At 41.4% G+C, this 16,658-nt stretch overlaps 4 protein-coding genes across 4 annotated transcripts; 1 reads left to right on the forward strand and 3 right to left on the reverse strand.

Moving 5' to 3' along the window:
* Window positions 1-2,197: 2,197 nt before the first annotated feature.
* Window positions 2,198-3,590, reverse strand: LOC306708495 (uncharacterized protein; the record flags this gene model as incomplete). Its single annotated transcript, XM_079176337.1, has 1 exon — window positions 2,198-3,590. One exon carries the CDS (start codon window positions 3,588-3,590, stop codon window positions 2,613-2,615), a length of 978 nt encoding a protein of 325 aa, XP_079032463.1. The 3' UTR covers window positions 2,198-2,612.
* Window positions 3,591-3,645: 55 nt separating this feature from the next.
* Window positions 3,646-6,081, reverse strand: LOC306708496 (uncharacterized protein; the record flags this gene model as incomplete). The annotated part of the gene is made up of 4 exons (XM_079176338.1): window positions 5,638-6,081; window positions 3,864-3,904; window positions 3,695-3,824; window positions 3,646-3,650 (listed from the first exon to the last, which is right to left on the reverse strand). Exons 1-4 carry the CDS (start codon window positions 5,828-5,830, stop codon window positions 3,646-3,648), a joined length of 369 nt encoding a protein of 122 aa, XP_079032464.1. The 5' UTR covers window positions 5,831-6,081.
* A 2,487-nt stretch (window positions 6,082-8,568) lies between these two features.
* Window positions 8,569-12,078, reverse strand: LOC306708497 (uncharacterized protein; the record flags this gene model as incomplete). The annotated part of the gene is made up of 2 exons (XM_079176339.1): window positions 8,569-10,489; window positions 11,886-12,078. The coding sequence occupies 2 exons, from the start codon at window positions 12,076-12,078 to the stop codon at window positions 9,180-9,182; spliced, it is 1,503 nt and encodes a 500-aa protein (XP_079032465.1). The 3' UTR covers window positions 8,569-9,179.
* A 1,120-nt stretch (window positions 12,079-13,198) lies between these two features.
* LOC306708305 (uncharacterized protein) lies at window positions 13,199-16,569 on the forward strand. Its single transcript, XM_079176112.1, has 2 exons — window positions 13,199-13,626; window positions 14,280-16,569. The coding sequence occupies exons 1-2, from the start codon at window positions 13,371-13,373 to the stop codon at window positions 15,107-15,109; spliced, it is 1,086 nt and encodes a 361-aa protein (XP_079032238.1). The 5' UTR covers window positions 13,199-13,370; the 3' UTR covers window positions 15,110-16,569.
* Window positions 16,570-16,658: the final 89 nt, after the last annotated feature.

Below are 16,658 nucleotides of genomic sequence, written 5' to 3' on the forward strand. Positions count from 1 at the left end.
GAAAAGGCTCATTTTGGAGACAGTTTTTAGTTTGTCAGTGTAGAACCAAGTCTTAACCTTTTACTTGGGAAAAAATGCCTCAACAAGCGTCACTGGAGCTCCCTGTATTTCTGTTGCTCAAACCAACACACTTATGTTTGTTGACAAGATCGAGCTGAGCAAATCTTTGATCACAAACACAGCAACTAAATGGTTTCTCCCCAGTGTGGACAGTCAAGTGCTGTCTCAGATGTCCCTTTTGTGTGAAACCCTTACTACAAAATGAACAACTGAATAGTTTCTCCCCTGTGTGGACAACCAAGTGTCGTCTCAGATGTCCGCTTTGTGTGAATCTTTTGCTACAAACTGAACAACTGAATGGTTTCTCCCCCGTGTGGACAACCAAGTGTCGTCTCAGATCACAATGATGTGTGAATCTTTTATTACAGATTGAACAACTGAATGGTTTCTCCTGAGAATGAATTCTCATGTGTTTAACTAAAACGCCACCGGTACTGAAAAGTCTACTACAAACTGAGCAGCTGAAATGTTTTCCTTCTGTGTGAAGTCCGAGATGAGTCGTTAAGGACTTCTTCTGGGAAAATCTTTTCCCACAGATGGAGCAACTAAATAGTTTCACTTCTGTTTGGATTGCAGTGTGCTTCTTCACATGTCCGTTGCTGATTGATGTTTTTCCAGTATTACAGTCCAGATCACTTACAGGTACTTCAATGTTTTGAAGATGGTTTAAATCTGACTGAGGTTCCTTTATCTCCTCCCAATATCTACTGTCATCAGTCTCAGGTTCATAGGAGAGTGAAGTCTCATGAGTAGCTGGTTGTAAAGGACTATCCGTTTCTGGTCCTCCACAGTCCTCTCCATCAGCTTCTGTTTCCATCTGTTCAGTTTGTCTTTGATGAAGCTGTGAGGACTGAGCTTCCTCTTCATCATCTTCACTCTTCACAGGAGTGAATGAGAACTTGATATCAGCCTCCTCCAGACCTTGAAGCTGCTCTCCCTCCTGACTGGTCCAGAGTTCCTCCTGTTCCTCTTTAATGTGTGGGGGCTCTGGGTCCTCCTGTTCCTCTTTAATGTGTGGGGGCTCTGGGTCCTCCTGGTCCTCTTTAATGTGGGGGGGCTCTGGGTCCTCCTGGTCCAGACTGGAGCTCCACTCCTGCTGCTCTTCTTTAACCACCAACAGCTGCTGGACGTCTGTGGAAAATGATAAAATACATACACGTAGACCACTGAGAGCAATACTTTCCTACAACGTGTGGAGAAATGTTGTATACTTTTTATGAGCTCAGAAAAATAAGCCAGTTTTCAGCTTTGTGACGATGCATTTTCCAGCTGAGTAAAGAGTTTAATTAGCTGAAGGAGGATTTTCTCAACACATAAAGGAACACATCATCCTTCAGTTTATCACAAACATTCATCATCAACACATCTGGAGATACGTGGTTTTCACTGGACAGGAAGGGGATGAAAAACTGAAACGAAACTAAAGCTTTCAGACAAATTTAGTGGAGCAGTAGAATATTGAAATACTGTTAAGTACGTCGAATTTGTACTTCATTAATGTACGTCATTAACATGCTAGGGTTGAAGGCTATCGGGAGATTCCAGACGTCAAACATGAAGACAGGAAGTTGGACTCAAACAGGACCAGCAGAGCGCTGATCGTTTCCTCCCGCTTTGTGTCAGTGTACGTGTTTAAAAGGGAGGAAAGTTGTTAAGTAAACGAAGCCTCTTGTCCAAACAGTTTGGTCAAGTACTTCCGGGGCCTGGTTTTAACCTTCAAAATAAAACTTCGTTCATTGACTTTCTTTACGTGAACACATGCAACGTTTCACTCCCGGTTTTGGTTGCTTTCAATGCACTTACACAGAAATATATATTTATATACTCGAGGTAGGTGGATATATCAATTGATATAAATTGTATTTATATTGCCCAATATAACAAATTAAAAAAACTTTAATGGTGGGAAAAAACACGGAGAGCAACAGAGTCAATCCATCTTTAAAACGATCTTTTCCTCCTCTGAAGGTAAACAAAAACCGCTGAGTAGTGCTAATGTTGTAAGTCCATTTCATTTAATTTGTATAGCCCAATATCACAAATTACAAAATTTGCCTCGGAGGACTTTACAATCTGTACAACATAAAACATCCTCTGTCCCTGGACCCTCGTATCTGAAGGTGAAGGCCTGGACCTGTACCAAGTGGACTCGTTACGGAATCCATCCATGCATATCATTTTAAGTGACTGCAAATCTGACACTTTAAAACTTACTTGAAATGTTGGAACCTTGGAAATAGTAATATATAGTAATAGTAAATAGTAATAGAACAAAATAAAACATGTCAATCTTAATCTGTTTTGTCTCCTTTTACATATGAATTCATTGTTACTCAATGTAAAATAATACTTGTATTTCATAATCTACATAATTGTATTTCATTCCATCATTTTGTTTTTACAGTGGGTAAAATATGAATATTTCTCTCACCTCTTGTCACTTTTTAAAATATAAAATAGGAAACTTTTGTCCTCCCGGAACCATTGATGACCAGACATTGTTTCTTTACGACATCAATGTGTGCCGGAAGTCAGCCGGATTGTTTATTTTTCTAACGCGGTCGGTCAGTCAGAAACAAACCAGCTGAGGGGCAGAAAGGTTTCTCTCCTGTGTGGATTCTCATGCGTTTCCTCAGATCTCCACTTAAAGTGAAACTTTTATCACATTCTGAACAGCTGAAAGGTTTTTCCCCTGTGTGAGTTACCATGTGCGCCTTTAAAGTTTCACTACGTGAAAGATAATTATTACAGACTGAGCAGCTGAAAGGTTTCTCTCCTGTGTGGATTCTCATGTGTTTCTTCAGATATTTACTCTTGCCAAATGTTTTCTCACACTCAGAGCAGCTAAATAGTTTCTCACCAGCACTACATCTTGAATCACTGACAGGAACTTCATCATTATTCACAGAGATTAAACCTGACTGAGGTTCTCTGGTCTCCTTCCAATCATCACTGTTATCAGTCTCAGGTTCAGAAGAGTCTCCAGTCTTCTCATCAGTATCTGGTTCTGGATGTCTATCTGGATCTGAGTTCCTGTCTGGTTCTGTCTCTTTGTTCTCCTCAGTCTGACTCTGATGAATCCGTGAGGACTGACGACCAACACATATGTGTCTTGTGATCTGTGAACACCAGGAGAATCTTCTGTTACACATACTGCAACTGAACCGTTTCTCTCTCGTGTGGACCGGCATGTGTTGTGTCAGGTGCCCCTTTCGTGAAAATCTTTTACCACAAACTGTACAACTAAATGGTTTCTCCCCTGTGTGGATTCTCATATGTTCCTTCAGGGTTCCCTTGGTGCCGAATCTTTTCTCACACTCAGAGCAGCTAAATGGCTTCTTTCCATCACTACACCTTGAATCTCGGACATCAACTTTGTTTAAACCCGACTGAGGTTCTCTGGTCTCCTTCCAGTCATCAGTCTCAGGTTCAGAAGAGTCTCCGGTCTCCTCATCAGGATCCGGTTTTAGATCTGAGTTCCTGTCTGGTTCTGGTCCTCCACAGTCCTCTCCATCAGCTTCTGTTTCCATCTGTTCAGTTTGTCTTTGATGAAGCTGTGAGGACTGAGCTTCCTCTTCATCATCTTCACTCTTCACAGGAGTGAATGAGAACTTGATATCAGCCTCCTCCAGACCTTGAAGCTGCTCTCCCTCCTGACTGGTCCAGAGTTCCTCCTGTTCCTCTTTAATGTGGGGGGGCTCTGGGTCCTCCTGTTCCTCTTTAATGTGGGGGGGCTCTGGGTCCTCCTGTTCCTCTTTAATGTGTGGGGGCTCTGGGTCCTCCTGGTCCAGACTGGAGCTCCACTCCTGCTGCTCTTCTTTAACCACCAACAGCTGCTGGACGTCTGTGCAAAATAATGAAATACATACACACCTTAGAAAACTGTAATTTCACGTTGTTAACTAATCCACTGATATCACTACTTTCCTATAATGTGGGGAGACATGTTGCACATTTTGTAGAACATATTCAGACCTCATTCAAACTCAAACAAACTAAAAACTGACATGTGTTTTACCTGGCTGTGAGACAAAGTTTCTCTTTGCAGGAGTTGTTCTTGTTTCTCTAACATTAGAGTAGGAGCCAGGTATAGCCTGTGCTATTTTCTACACCCTGATTGGTCACTGACGGTAATTGAGTAACATGGTGTTGGGGATAGCAATGGGGATATATGCTGTTCCGTGGTTTAGTTTGATGAATGGAAGGAGAGGGGGTGAGAGACGGAGTCTTCTTTTTTGCTGACCGCTATTATCGATATTGTCGATATTAATGATATTATCATTATTTGACGCTGTCGATTACCTTTGTACACCAATGAAGTATTTCAAAGTATTTGGAACGTTTTTGTCTCTCCCGGCTGTGAGACCTGTGTGACTCCTCTTCAGCCTGCAGACGGTCATGACCTTTGCCCCTCTTGTCTTGGACTCGAGCATCTGATGGAGGGCCTCTTGAAGAACCCGTGCATTAGCGGCAGCATCATGCCTCGAGCAGTACGGTCTACTAGGCTGGTCGAGGTGGAACACCTGATGGGTGAGGTTCACCTCCCCCTGTCAGGGCAGTAGAGTCCAGCCCAACCTACTCATTTCAAAGCAGCGGGAAAAAACTAACAAAGAATCGTAGCGCTAGTTAAAGGTAAGCAGCTGTTTGTTTGTAGCTCTGAAACGTAACAGCAGACATAAGGAAAGAAAAAGATGTTCTTGTTTTTTTATAAGCCAGGCTACATAAAGTATATTCATGCACAGTGATCTAGTAAATAATGTGTGTGTGTGTGTGTGTGTGTGTGTGTGTGTGTGTGTGTGTGTGTGTGTGTGTGTGTGTGTGTGTGTGTGTGTGTGTGTGTGGTGTGTTTGAGAGTGAGAGAGACTCTCTGTACATTTGTTGAAAGCCAGCAGTGGCTCTTATGATTAGAAATATAATAAAATATGATTATTATTTTAGAGCCTTCAACATCAGCAGTGGGATGTGGCCTCCATGGGTCCCAAACTCCTCCCACTGTATACTTTATATAACCTGAAAACAACAAGCAATATTATGACATGATGGTGACATTAGTCATGATGGAGAGTAAACAAACACGTTTATGCTTTTTCTGATATTCATAAAGCCTCCCAACCTGCAGAGACCAGACCTCCATCATCCAGCTTGTTAAATTCATGCATCAGCTGGTGTTTTGCAAGTGATTGACATGAGAAGAGTTTAACAAAGCATCCAGCAGGTGGTGGTATACACTCAAATGGAAATTAAGGAGCTTTTATTGCATCATTTGTTGAAGCGTGATATCTTATTGTGAAGGACAGAACTACGGTCCCGGATGTGTTGACAGCATTGATGGTAAATCTCTGAAACAAGTTAATATCCCCGAAAAACCAACAGCACCCAGTGTTTACAACGAGGATAGAAGTTGATCCGAATATATGTGGATTTTATAGGAATGTTCACTAAAAAAACTGTCCGGAACAGGAAACAATTCCGTTAACTCTCTTATGTGACATGAACAGATTTTAGATTTGAACACGCTGCACGTTCTCATCTCATCTACTTTGTGTCTTAAAGATGCTGAGTGTTTCATGAACCAACCTGCTCTGTGTAGCCGAAGCTGAGGGATGAAAACAGCGTCCAGTAGTTTCCGTTGTCGCTCGTTCTCCTCTTTGGAACGAGAAAGTTCCTCCTCGTACTCTGCTATCGTTCTTTCAAACACACCAAATATCTCTTCAGCAGCCGCAGTTAGTCGCTGGTTGACTAAACATCTCAGCATTTGGACTTTAGACATTTTCACACAACGACACAAACACCGTTTACTCTCATTAAACTCTGACTAGCGCTGTGTTGATCACTTCCGTCCCCGTCGGTCTGTTTCCAGCTAGCATGCTAAGCTAACTCCAATAGCTTTGTAGGCTACCGGGAGATGAGTCAGAGGAAAGACATCCAGAAAAAAAGGTGAACAGCTAAAAGTCCATTCAGACATGTTGATCCAGACACACAGAGACTCTGATGGATCAGTACTGATGGAGCTAACTGAGACTTTACCAACACAACAAAGAGACGCTGCTGTTCCTAACAACGTTAGACGCCATGTTGCTAATGGAGGACCATCCGGTTCCGCTGATACGTGGTACGTTACCTTCAAAATAAAAGCACTAGAATACTACATACTACAATAAGAAATTGTAAATGATTATTCACCAATTATTTTCCTTCTGATCATTTTCTGCACCTCTGCTCCCTCAGCAATGCAAAACAGAACTGTGTGATTTCATTCATTTTATTCAAATACACACAAACAACAACTTGACATTACAGAATGTATTTGGTTCAGGATGCACATTACTAGTCAAGGGCTACAAAAATAACCAAGTAAAACCTCTAACCTAAATCACAACAACACATTTTCTCAAAACCATGAAAAACACAATACAAGAAGAAAACAGGGACACCTGGTGGTTAAAGTAAAAAGGTTTGTGAGAAATTATAACATTAAACACATACTTGAGGAAGTCAATGCAAAAACACATGAATTGCCTTCTGGTATTTTTCTGTAATTCTGCTGCTAAAACTTCAAAATAACAGAAATAACACAAGGAGATGAATGCCAACATCTATGCAGTATCTATCTAATCTATGCATCTATGGTCACATGACACAGGACGGCCTGCAGTGATAGAAATGACAACTAATATGTACAGAAAAACAGCAAACTGCTGTTTTAACAGTAAAAATAACACTATAAAGCTTTGTTTGGATCTGCGAGGAGAGGGTTTGGTTATTAGCAAGTATAAAACTTAAATTATTAACATTAATAAAATTGTTAATATCAATTGGATTATTAACATATATTAATAATTAAGGGAGACCACTCTGGGATCAGGGACCAATAACCAAACAGCAACATTGGAAGTGTGAATTCAATTAGTATAGTGTTTAAATTAACACTATGACAGTATTTATATAATTTTCACGGGTTCTGAGCTAAATTTACACTTTGGACAGTGTTGATATTTTACTTCTTTAATAGAGTTAAATATCTGACACTCAGTGTTGATTTATGAAACATGAAAGTGTATTTTTAACACTGAATTGTGTATCTGTGTTCACATAAGTTTAAATGTGTTCACCCACAAGACGTAACAGTGAACAACTATTAAAAATCATTGAAACAAACTATTTTATCTTTTTTAATCTTTCTTTTTATTCAGTAAAAAAATCTTCCAAACACCATGGGCACAACTTAACTTAACTTAACGTAAGAAATAAAATAATGGTACAATGTATAAGCTCTCATCTCCATCATAAGCACTTAAATAAATAACAAGACTGTCTGCTTTGATTACATCTTTCTTATCACTTTCACATACTTGGTAGGTATGGAAATGCTCACTGAAGTGGTCAACCACAAACCAGTTGAGTCCAAAGTAGAGAACACTGTCGACTAAAAGTGTCTTCTTTATTCTGCAAAACCCAGGCTGATCATGATCAATCTCACTGCTAATGATTAGTCCTGCCCTGTTCTCTGTTCCACTGATTTGAACCCAGTTGGTAGAGAAGATGTGTTTTGGTACATGCAGGGCTCAGGCAGACATGTCACTATTGTCCTCAATGTCCCCGTTAAATCATTTCAAGGGTCCATACTCAATATGGTTTAAAGGTGAGGTCTCCCAATGAGAGAGATTCAGGGACGTTCTTGAAGTTTTAAAAGAGTATTTTTGAGCGCCTTGTGTTTTGCTTCAAATCTCACGCTCCACATATGTATAAGGATGTACTATTAACCATCCTAAATTTAATTGAGAAAGTTAAAACACAGTAACCTTGAGTTAACCTCGATGCGTGTGTGTTGGTGCATGTGTGTGTGTGTGTGTGTGTGTGTGTGTGTGTGGAGGTATGTGTGTGTGCTCAGCCTGGAGTTCCCCTTACTATGCACGCTGGCTATACCACAGGATAGATGCAAAGTCAGATAAAGACGTGTCGGTATGTTCACATCTGCAGGCGCTCTCTTACGAAAGCCTCAAGCAGTCCGTGTAAAATGAACTCACAATTTCGCAGACACTCCTTCAACAATTTAAAAATAAAAAATGTTACAATAAAATATGATAAACAACCAAACAAATATAGAGTATGTTAAAACAAGTATGTTATGAATGGGCCAAGTGTGTATTTAAAGAGTAGAGTTGTGCAATGATGTGTAACAGTAAGTTATTGTCATGAGGATGTAAGAGTCTGAGTCATTGGGGGTCCTGGGTTTTGTTAATGAGCCCATCTGCAGACGGCAAGAAACTGTTTTTTTGGCGTGAGGTGTGTTATTCAAATGTAGAGCTAATCGTTAGCTACTCTCAGCACATTCCAGGGGGAGAGCTCGCTTACCTTTAGGAGACTACGAGGGCAGCTTCAGAGATGAGCAACACTGGTTTTATTTGCTTCTTACAATGAAAAGTAGATGAAAGGTTACAACAATGAATTACTCAAAAAGTCAAGAAAAGAAAAGACAAAAATGTCAAAAGCTAATTTTACCTCAAGATCAACAAACTCTTACAATATTTACACGTTTTTTTCAGTTAACTTGTTTCTTGTCCTTCCTGTCCAGCACCCCCGAGTCAAACATCAGTCCAGGTATTTATTTAATGGTGAACATTTTATAAAACAATTCAAGGTTGCTTCATTTACTTGTCTTAGACAGTTTTGATCTCAAAAGTATATAAGCTTACACATTAATGAAATGATCCCTTTAAAATGATCGTTAAATGCACACTGTGCAATAATGTGTTCGTCACTTTAATGCTGCAGGTACTCAAGTAAAGTACAAGTACCTCAAAAATGTCAAGTACAAAACTTAAGTTAATGTACTTATTTACATTCCACTACCGCTAAGAGAAGATCACAACATTGTTTACAAAGTTCTTCATAGAACCAGCCTCTTGTTCTGGTCTCAAAACGCACCAGATTGATGCATTTAACTTTAAAAGGTACAACATTGTCTTCCAGGTGAGCGTCTGAACGTGGAATCAATAAGCAACGCTCTCAAATTAAAACATGCTTTTGAATAAAGACAGGAAAAAAGCACCATAGTTCTTCCCCTGCATTATGTGCCGTGTGGTGTCAGATTTAACTTTTGTATACAAACAGAATCACTACAGCCGGTTGTCTCTTGTATGAGCTTTCATGTGTAACTTCAGAGCTGACTTGTGCTGAAATCTATTATCACACACAGAGCAGCTGAAAGGTTTCTCTCCTGTATGAGTTAACATGTGGTTCTTTAAAGTTTCCCTCCGTCCAAAAGATTTGTTACAGACTGAGCAGCTGAAAGGTTTCTCTCCTGTGTGGATTATCATGTGTTTCTTCAGATTTGCATTTATAGTGAAAGTTTTATCACATTCAGAGCAGCTGAAAGGTCTCTCTCCTGTGTGGATTCTCATGTGTTTCTTCAGATCTCCACGTTCAGTGAAAGTTTTATCACATTCTGAACAGCTGAAAGGTTTCTCTCCTGTGTGGATTCTCGTGTGGTTCTTCAGATTTGCATTTATAGTGAAAGTTTTACCACATTCAGAGCAGCTGAAAGGTTTCTCTCCTGTGTGGATTCTCATGTGTTTCCTCAGATCTCCACTTAAAGTGAAACTTTTATCACATTCTGAACAGCTGAAACGTTTTTCCCCTGTGTGAGTTACCATGTGTGCCTTTAAAGTTTCACTACGTGAAAAAGAATTATTACAGACTGAGCAGCTGAAAGGTTTCTCTCCTGTGTGCAATCTCATGTGGCTCTTCAGATTTCCATTTTCAGTGAAAGTTTTACTACATTCAGAGCAGCTGAAAGGTTTCTCTCCTGTGTGGATTCTCATGTGTTTCTTCAGATATTTACTCTTGCCAAATGTTTTCTCACACACAGAGCAGCTAAATAGTTTCTCTCCAGCACTACATCTTGAATCACTGACAGGAACTTCATCATTATTCACAGAGTTTAAACCTGACTGAGGTTCTCTGGTCTCCTTCCAATCATCACTGTCATCAGTCTCAGGTTCAGAAGAGTCTCCAGTCTTCTCATCAGTATCTGGTTCTGGATGTCTATGTGGATCTGAGTTCCTGTCTGGTTCTGGTCCTCCACAGTCCTCTCCATCAGCTTCTGTTTCCATCTGTTCAGTTTGTCTTTGATGAAGTTGTGAGGACTGAGCTTCCTCTTCATCATCTTCAGTCTTCACAGGAGTGAATGAGAACTTGATATCAGCCTCCTCCAGACCTTGAAGCTGCTCTCCCTCCTGACTGGTCCAGAGTTCCTCCTGTTCCTCTTTAATGTGGGGGGGTTCTGGGTCCTCCTGGTCCTCTTTAATGTGGGGTGGTTCTGGGTCCTCCTGGTCCTCTTTAATGTGGGGGGGCTCTGGGTCCTCCTGGTCCAGACTGGAGCTCCACTCCTGCTGCTCTTCTTTAACCACCAACAGCTGCTGGACGTCTGTGCAAAATAATGAAATACATACACACCTTAGAAAACTGTAATTTCACGTTGTTAACTAATCCACTGATATCACTACTTTCCTATAATGTGGGGAGACATGTTGCACATTTTGTAGAACATATTCAGACCTCATTCAAACTCAAACAAACTAAAAACTGACATGTGTTTTACCTGGCTGTGAGACAAAGTTTCTCTTTGCAGGAGTTGTTCTTGTTTCTCTAACATTAGAGTAGGAGCCAGGTATAGCCTGTGCTATTTTCTACACCCTGATTGGTCACTGACGGTAATTGAGTAACATGGTGTTGGGGATAGCAATGGGGATATATGCTGTTCCGTGGTTTAGTTTGATGAATGGAAGGAGAGGGGGTGAGAGACGGAGTCTTCTTTTTTGCTGACCGTTATTATCGATATTAATGATATTATCATTATTTGACGCTGTCGATTACCTTTGTACACCAATGAAGTATTTCAAAGTATTTGGAACGTTTTTGTCTCTCCCGGCTGTGAGACCTGTATGACTCCTCTTCAGCCTGCAGACGGTCATGACCTTTGCCCCTCTTGTCTTGGACTCGAGCATCTGATGGAGGGCCTCTTGAAGAACCCGTGCATTAGCGGCAGCATCATGCCTCGAGCAGTACGGTCTACTAGGCTGGTCGAGGTGGAACACCTGATGGGTGAGGTTCACCTCCCCCTGTCAGGGCAGTAGAGTCCAGCCCAACCTACTCATTTCAAAGCAGCGGGAAAAAACTAACAAAGAATCGTAGCGCTAGTTAAAGGTAAGCAGCTGTTTGTTTGTAGCTCTGAAACGTAACAGCAGACATAAGGAAAGAAAAAGATGTTCTTGTTTTTTTATAAGCCAGGCTACATAAAGTATATTCATGCACAGTGATCTAGTAAATGATGTGTGTGTGTGTGTGTGTTTGAGAGTGAGAGAGACTCTCTGTACATGTGTTGAAAGCCAGCAGTGGCTCTTATGATTAGAAATATAATAAAATATGATTATTATTTTAGAGCCTTCAACATCAGCAGTGGGATGTGGCCTCCATGGGTCCCAAACTCCTCCCACTGTATACTTTATATAATCTGAAAACAACAAGCAATATTATGACATGATGGTGACATTAGTCATGATGGAGAGTAAACAAACACGTTTATGCTTTTTCTGATATTCATAAAGCCTCCCAACCTGCAGAGACCAGACCTCCATCATCCAGCTTGTTAAATTCATGCATCAGCTGGTGTTTTGCAAGTGATTGACATGAGAAGAGTTTAACAAAGCATCCAGCAGGTGGTGGTATACACTCAAATGGAAATTAAGGAGATTTGAACACGCTGCACGTTCTCATCTCATCTACTTTGTGTCTTAAAGATGCTGAGTGTTTAATGAACCAACCTGCTCTGTGTAGCCGAAGCTGAGGGATGAAATCAGCGTCCAGTAGTTTCCGTTGTCGCTCGTTCTCCTCTTTGGAACGAGAAAGTTCCTCCTCGTACTCTGCTATCGTTCTTTCAAACACACCAAATATCTCTTCAGCAGCCGCAGTTAGTCGCTGGTTGACTAAACATCTCAGCATTTGGACTTTAGACATTGTTAATCAATTACGAATCCCGTTAAAACGCAGTTTGTCAGACGAACATTTGTTGATTTCAAGCTAGCATGCTAAGCTAACGTCATGCTAGGGTTGAAGGCTATCGGGAGATTCCAGACGTCAAACATGAAGACAGGAAGTTGGACTCAAACAGGACCAGCAGAGCGCTGATCGTTTCCTCCCGCTTTGTGTCAGTGTACGTGTTTAAAAGGGAGGAAAGTTGTTAAGTAAACGAAGCCTCTTGTCCAAACAGTATGGTCAAGTACTTCCGGGGCCTGGTTTTAACCTTCAAAATAAAACTTCGTTCATTGACTTTCTTTATGTGAACACATGCAACGTTTCACTCCCGGTTTTGGTTGCTTTCAATGCACTTACACAGAAATATATATTTATATACTCGAGGTAGGTGGATATATCAATTGATATCAATTGTATTTATATTGCCCAATATAACAAATTAAAAAAACTTTAATGGTGGGAAAAAACACGGAGAGCAACAGAGTCAATCCATCTTTAAAACGATCTTTTCCTCCTCTGAAGGTAAACAAAAACTGCTGAGGAGTGCTAATGTTGTAAGTCCATTTCATTTCATTTGTATAGCCCAATATCACAAATTACAAAATTTGCCTCGGAGGACTTTACAATCTGTACAACATAAAACATCCTCTGTCCCTGGACCCTCGTATCTGAAGGTGAAGGCCTGGACCTGTACCAAGTGGACTCGTTACGGAATCCATCCATGCATATCATTTTAAGTGACTGCAAATCTGACACTTTAAAACTTACTTGAAATGTTGGAACCTTGGAAATAGTAATATATAGTAATAGAACAAAATAAAACATGTAAATCTTAATCTGTTTTGCCCCTTTTTACATATGAATTCATTGTTACTCAATGTAAAATAATACTTGTATTTCATAATCTACATAATTGTATTTCATTCCATCATTTTTGTTTTTACAGTGGGTAAAATATGAATATTTCTCTCACCTCTTGTCACTTTTTAAAATATAAAATAGGAAACTTTTGTCCTCCCGGAACCATTGATGACCAGACATTGTTTCTTTACGACATCAATGTGTGCCGGAAGTCAGCCGGATTGTTTATTTTTCTAACGCAGTCGGTCAGTCAGAAACAAACCAGCTGAGGGGCGTTTCATTTTGTTTCGGTGTTTTAACCGTTACGACGTTTATCTATCAGCGTTCTTCATCTGCAACCACAATACCCGGAAGTGTTTTGTGTTTTTTGAGGATAAATCGCTTCATTTTAATCAGGGAGAGTGAAAACGAACATGTCCGCCCACCGACAGGCGTTCCCGTTCCCTCCCGGAGCCGTGGAGGGTTTCGTGGGTGTGGACCGTGAGAGCAGCCCGCCGCCAGACATGGAGACCCTGAGGCTGTTCCTTAACGAGCGGCTCGCGGCGGCGGTGGACGACATCCTGGGGGAGCTCGGGAAGACTGTGGCCCGGTACCGGGAGCAGATAGACCGCCAGCGGCGACAGCTGGACCGCCTGAGGTCCGAGGAGGGCGAGCGGAACCAGACGGCGGGTCGTTAACATGTTTAATGCTTTAATGCTTCTTTACATTTCTAGATGAAAAAGAACAGTCGCTCAATATACGAGCACATATATATATATACACAGTAATGAATAAAGTAAAATATAATTAAATAAATAAATGGAAAAAATAAAGACAAGTAATGAAAGAAACAGACTTTTACTTAATTGGGTAAAATTAGCAATACCACAGTGTAATTCAATTGTGTATTGTTAATTATGATCGGCTTTCCAATATTAAATAATATTCCAATACTGTTATATATGTATAACAGGATGTCGTCCACCGCCGCCGCGAGCCTATACAACAAATGTGATTTATTAAAAACAAACATTTTTAATACATTTTAAAGGTAATAAACTTGTCGGTGCTCTCTGGTGGAGTTTTGCTGAAACAACTAAATGCTCGGACTCAAGAAATAGACGGAGCCGAACTAACAGCTGCAGGATTTTACGCCAAATGGATCTAAAATGTTGTGTCTTTAAAAAGGTCTGATTAAATATCAAATGTTACGCTCAGAAAACCTGCAGACAGCTTGGAGTTAGTTCTGGATTTATTGTCATCCGTCGCTGAATGATTTGAAACGTACACTGAGTTTTATTTATTCATAGAAACTCTTGTTTGTGTCTTCTGCCTCCCGTCAGACTCTCTGCGGACTTCCTCCTGGATAAAACCCGATGATCGGATCCTGAGTGTCCAGCTGGACCAGACTGACGTCGGCGCCTCGCCTGCTCAGATTAAAACCGAAGTTGGCAGCGAGGGCTGTGCAGCTTCAGAACCAAACGGGTACTTTGATCCGGCTGGTGGTTCGGAAGCAGCGAGCAACGGCCGCCTCCTCGCCGAGTCCTCTGAGACCGAAGACAGTGGAGAGTACTGGAGAGAGACCGCAGGACTTTGGAAACCAGACGAGACGGAAGAAGAAGGACAAAGTTCATCTCAGAGCAGGACTGATCTGTCGCAGGACCATCAGCCTCCGCCGGTGTTCAGCTGTAAAGTTTGTGGCGAGTCCTTCCAGAGGATTCATTTTCTACTCAAACACGCATCGGCACATTTGAGAGACTGCGGCCTGTGCGGGAAACGTCTGGAGCAAACGGAGAACCTGAAGCTTCACCTCAGAGTTCACAAGGAGTCGTCGTTCCGCTGCAGCATCTGCGGTCAGAGCTTCACCCTGCGGGGGAACCTGAGGACGCACATGAGGATCCACTCGGGCGAGCGGCCGTACGGCTGCACCGTCTGTGGCAAGAGCTTCGGCAGGAGGGCGACGCTGGTGCGGCACGTCCGCAGCCACACGGGCGAGAAGCCGTTCACCTGCATGTACTGCCGCCGCGGCTTCGTGGAAAAGGGCAACCTGACGGTGCACCTGCGGACGCACACCGGCGAGAGGCCTTACTGGTGCTCCAACTGCGACAGACGCTTCAGCCAGCTGTCCTGCTTCTACAAACACCCCTGTCAGAGGAGAGGCCTGACCACGTGAAGGCAATGACGGGGACTCTGTGGCATCTCAACACGAACGTCCTTCAAGAGCTGTGAGGACTGATGATGAGCTTCACTGGTAAAAACCCTCTTAATCTGAACTTAAAGTGACTGTGAGGAACTTGTATCTGGTCCTGAATCAGTCTCAGTGTAGTCCTGGTCCTCTATCAGACCTCCATCAGTAAAGAGACCATCAGAGAGAAGATGGTCTGTTTCTATAGAGTTATTCTTGATGCTCGTCATCGGAGCCACCGGGTCGGATTCTGGTCAAACCAGATGAACTCATGCAGGTTCACCAGAACCTCCTTCAGCTCAGACTCCAGCAGAGACCGGTCCACCGTGGACAGACCCAGATCCTCCAGCAGAGACCGGTCCACCGTGGACAGACCCAGATCCTCCAGCAGAGACCGGTCCACCGTGGAAACACATCTTCTCTACCAACTGGGTTCAAATCAGTGGAACAGAGAACAGGGCAGGACTAATCATTAGCAGTGAGATTGATCATGATCAGCCTGGGTTTTGCAGAATAAAGAAGACACTTTTAGTCGACAGTGTTCTCTACTTTGGACTCAACTGGTTTGTGGTTGACCACTTCAGTGAGCATTTCCATACCTACCAAGTATGTGAAAGTGATAAGAAAGATGTAATCAAAGCAGACAGTCTTGTTATTTATTTAAGTGCTTATGATGGAGATGAGAGCTTATAGATTGTACCATTATTTTATTTCTTGCGTTAAGTTAAGTTAAGTTGTGCCCATGGTGCTTGGAAGATTTTTTTACTGAATAAAAAGAAAGAAAGACATTTTTTTTTTAATGGTTCACTGTTACGTCTTGTGGGTGAACACATTTAAACTTATGTGAACACAGATACACAATTCAGTGTTAAAAATACACTTTCATGTCAACACTGTGAGTGTCAGATATTTAACTCTATTAAAGAAGTAAAATATCAACACTGTCCAAAGTGTAAATTTAACTCGGAACCCGTGAAAATTATATAAATATTGGCATAGTGTTAATTTACTGTTAAAAAAATGTTTGCTGTTTTCTTGTAAGTGTCACTGCAGGCCGTCCTGTGTCATGTGACCATAGATGCATAGATTAGATAGATACTGCATAGATGTTGGCATTCATCTCCTTGTGTTATTTCTGTTATTTTGAAGTTTTAGCAGCAGAATTACAGAAAAATACCAGAAGACAATTCATGTGTTTTTGCATTGACTTCCTCAAGTATGTGTTTAATGTTATAATTTCTCACAAACCTTTTTACTTTAACCACCAGGTGTCCCTGTTTTCTTCTTGTATTGTGTTTTTCATGGTTTTGAGAAAATGTGTTGTTGTGATTTAGGTTAGAGGTTTTACTTGGTTATTTTTGTAGCCCTTGATTAGTAATGTGCATCCTGAACCAAATACATTCTGTAATGTCAAGTTGTTGTTTGTGTGTATTTGAATAAAATGAATGAAATCACACAGTTCTGTTTTGCATTGCTGAGGGAGCAGAGGTGCAGAAAATGATCAGAAGGCAAATAATTGGTGAATAATCATTTACAA

Source organism: Pholis gunnellus (assembly GCF_910591455.1).
Source record: "Pholis gunnellus genome assembly, chromosome: 16".
NCBI classification, from domain to species: domain Eukaryota; kingdom Metazoa; phylum Chordata; class Actinopteri; order Perciformes; family Pholidae; genus Pholis; species Pholis gunnellus.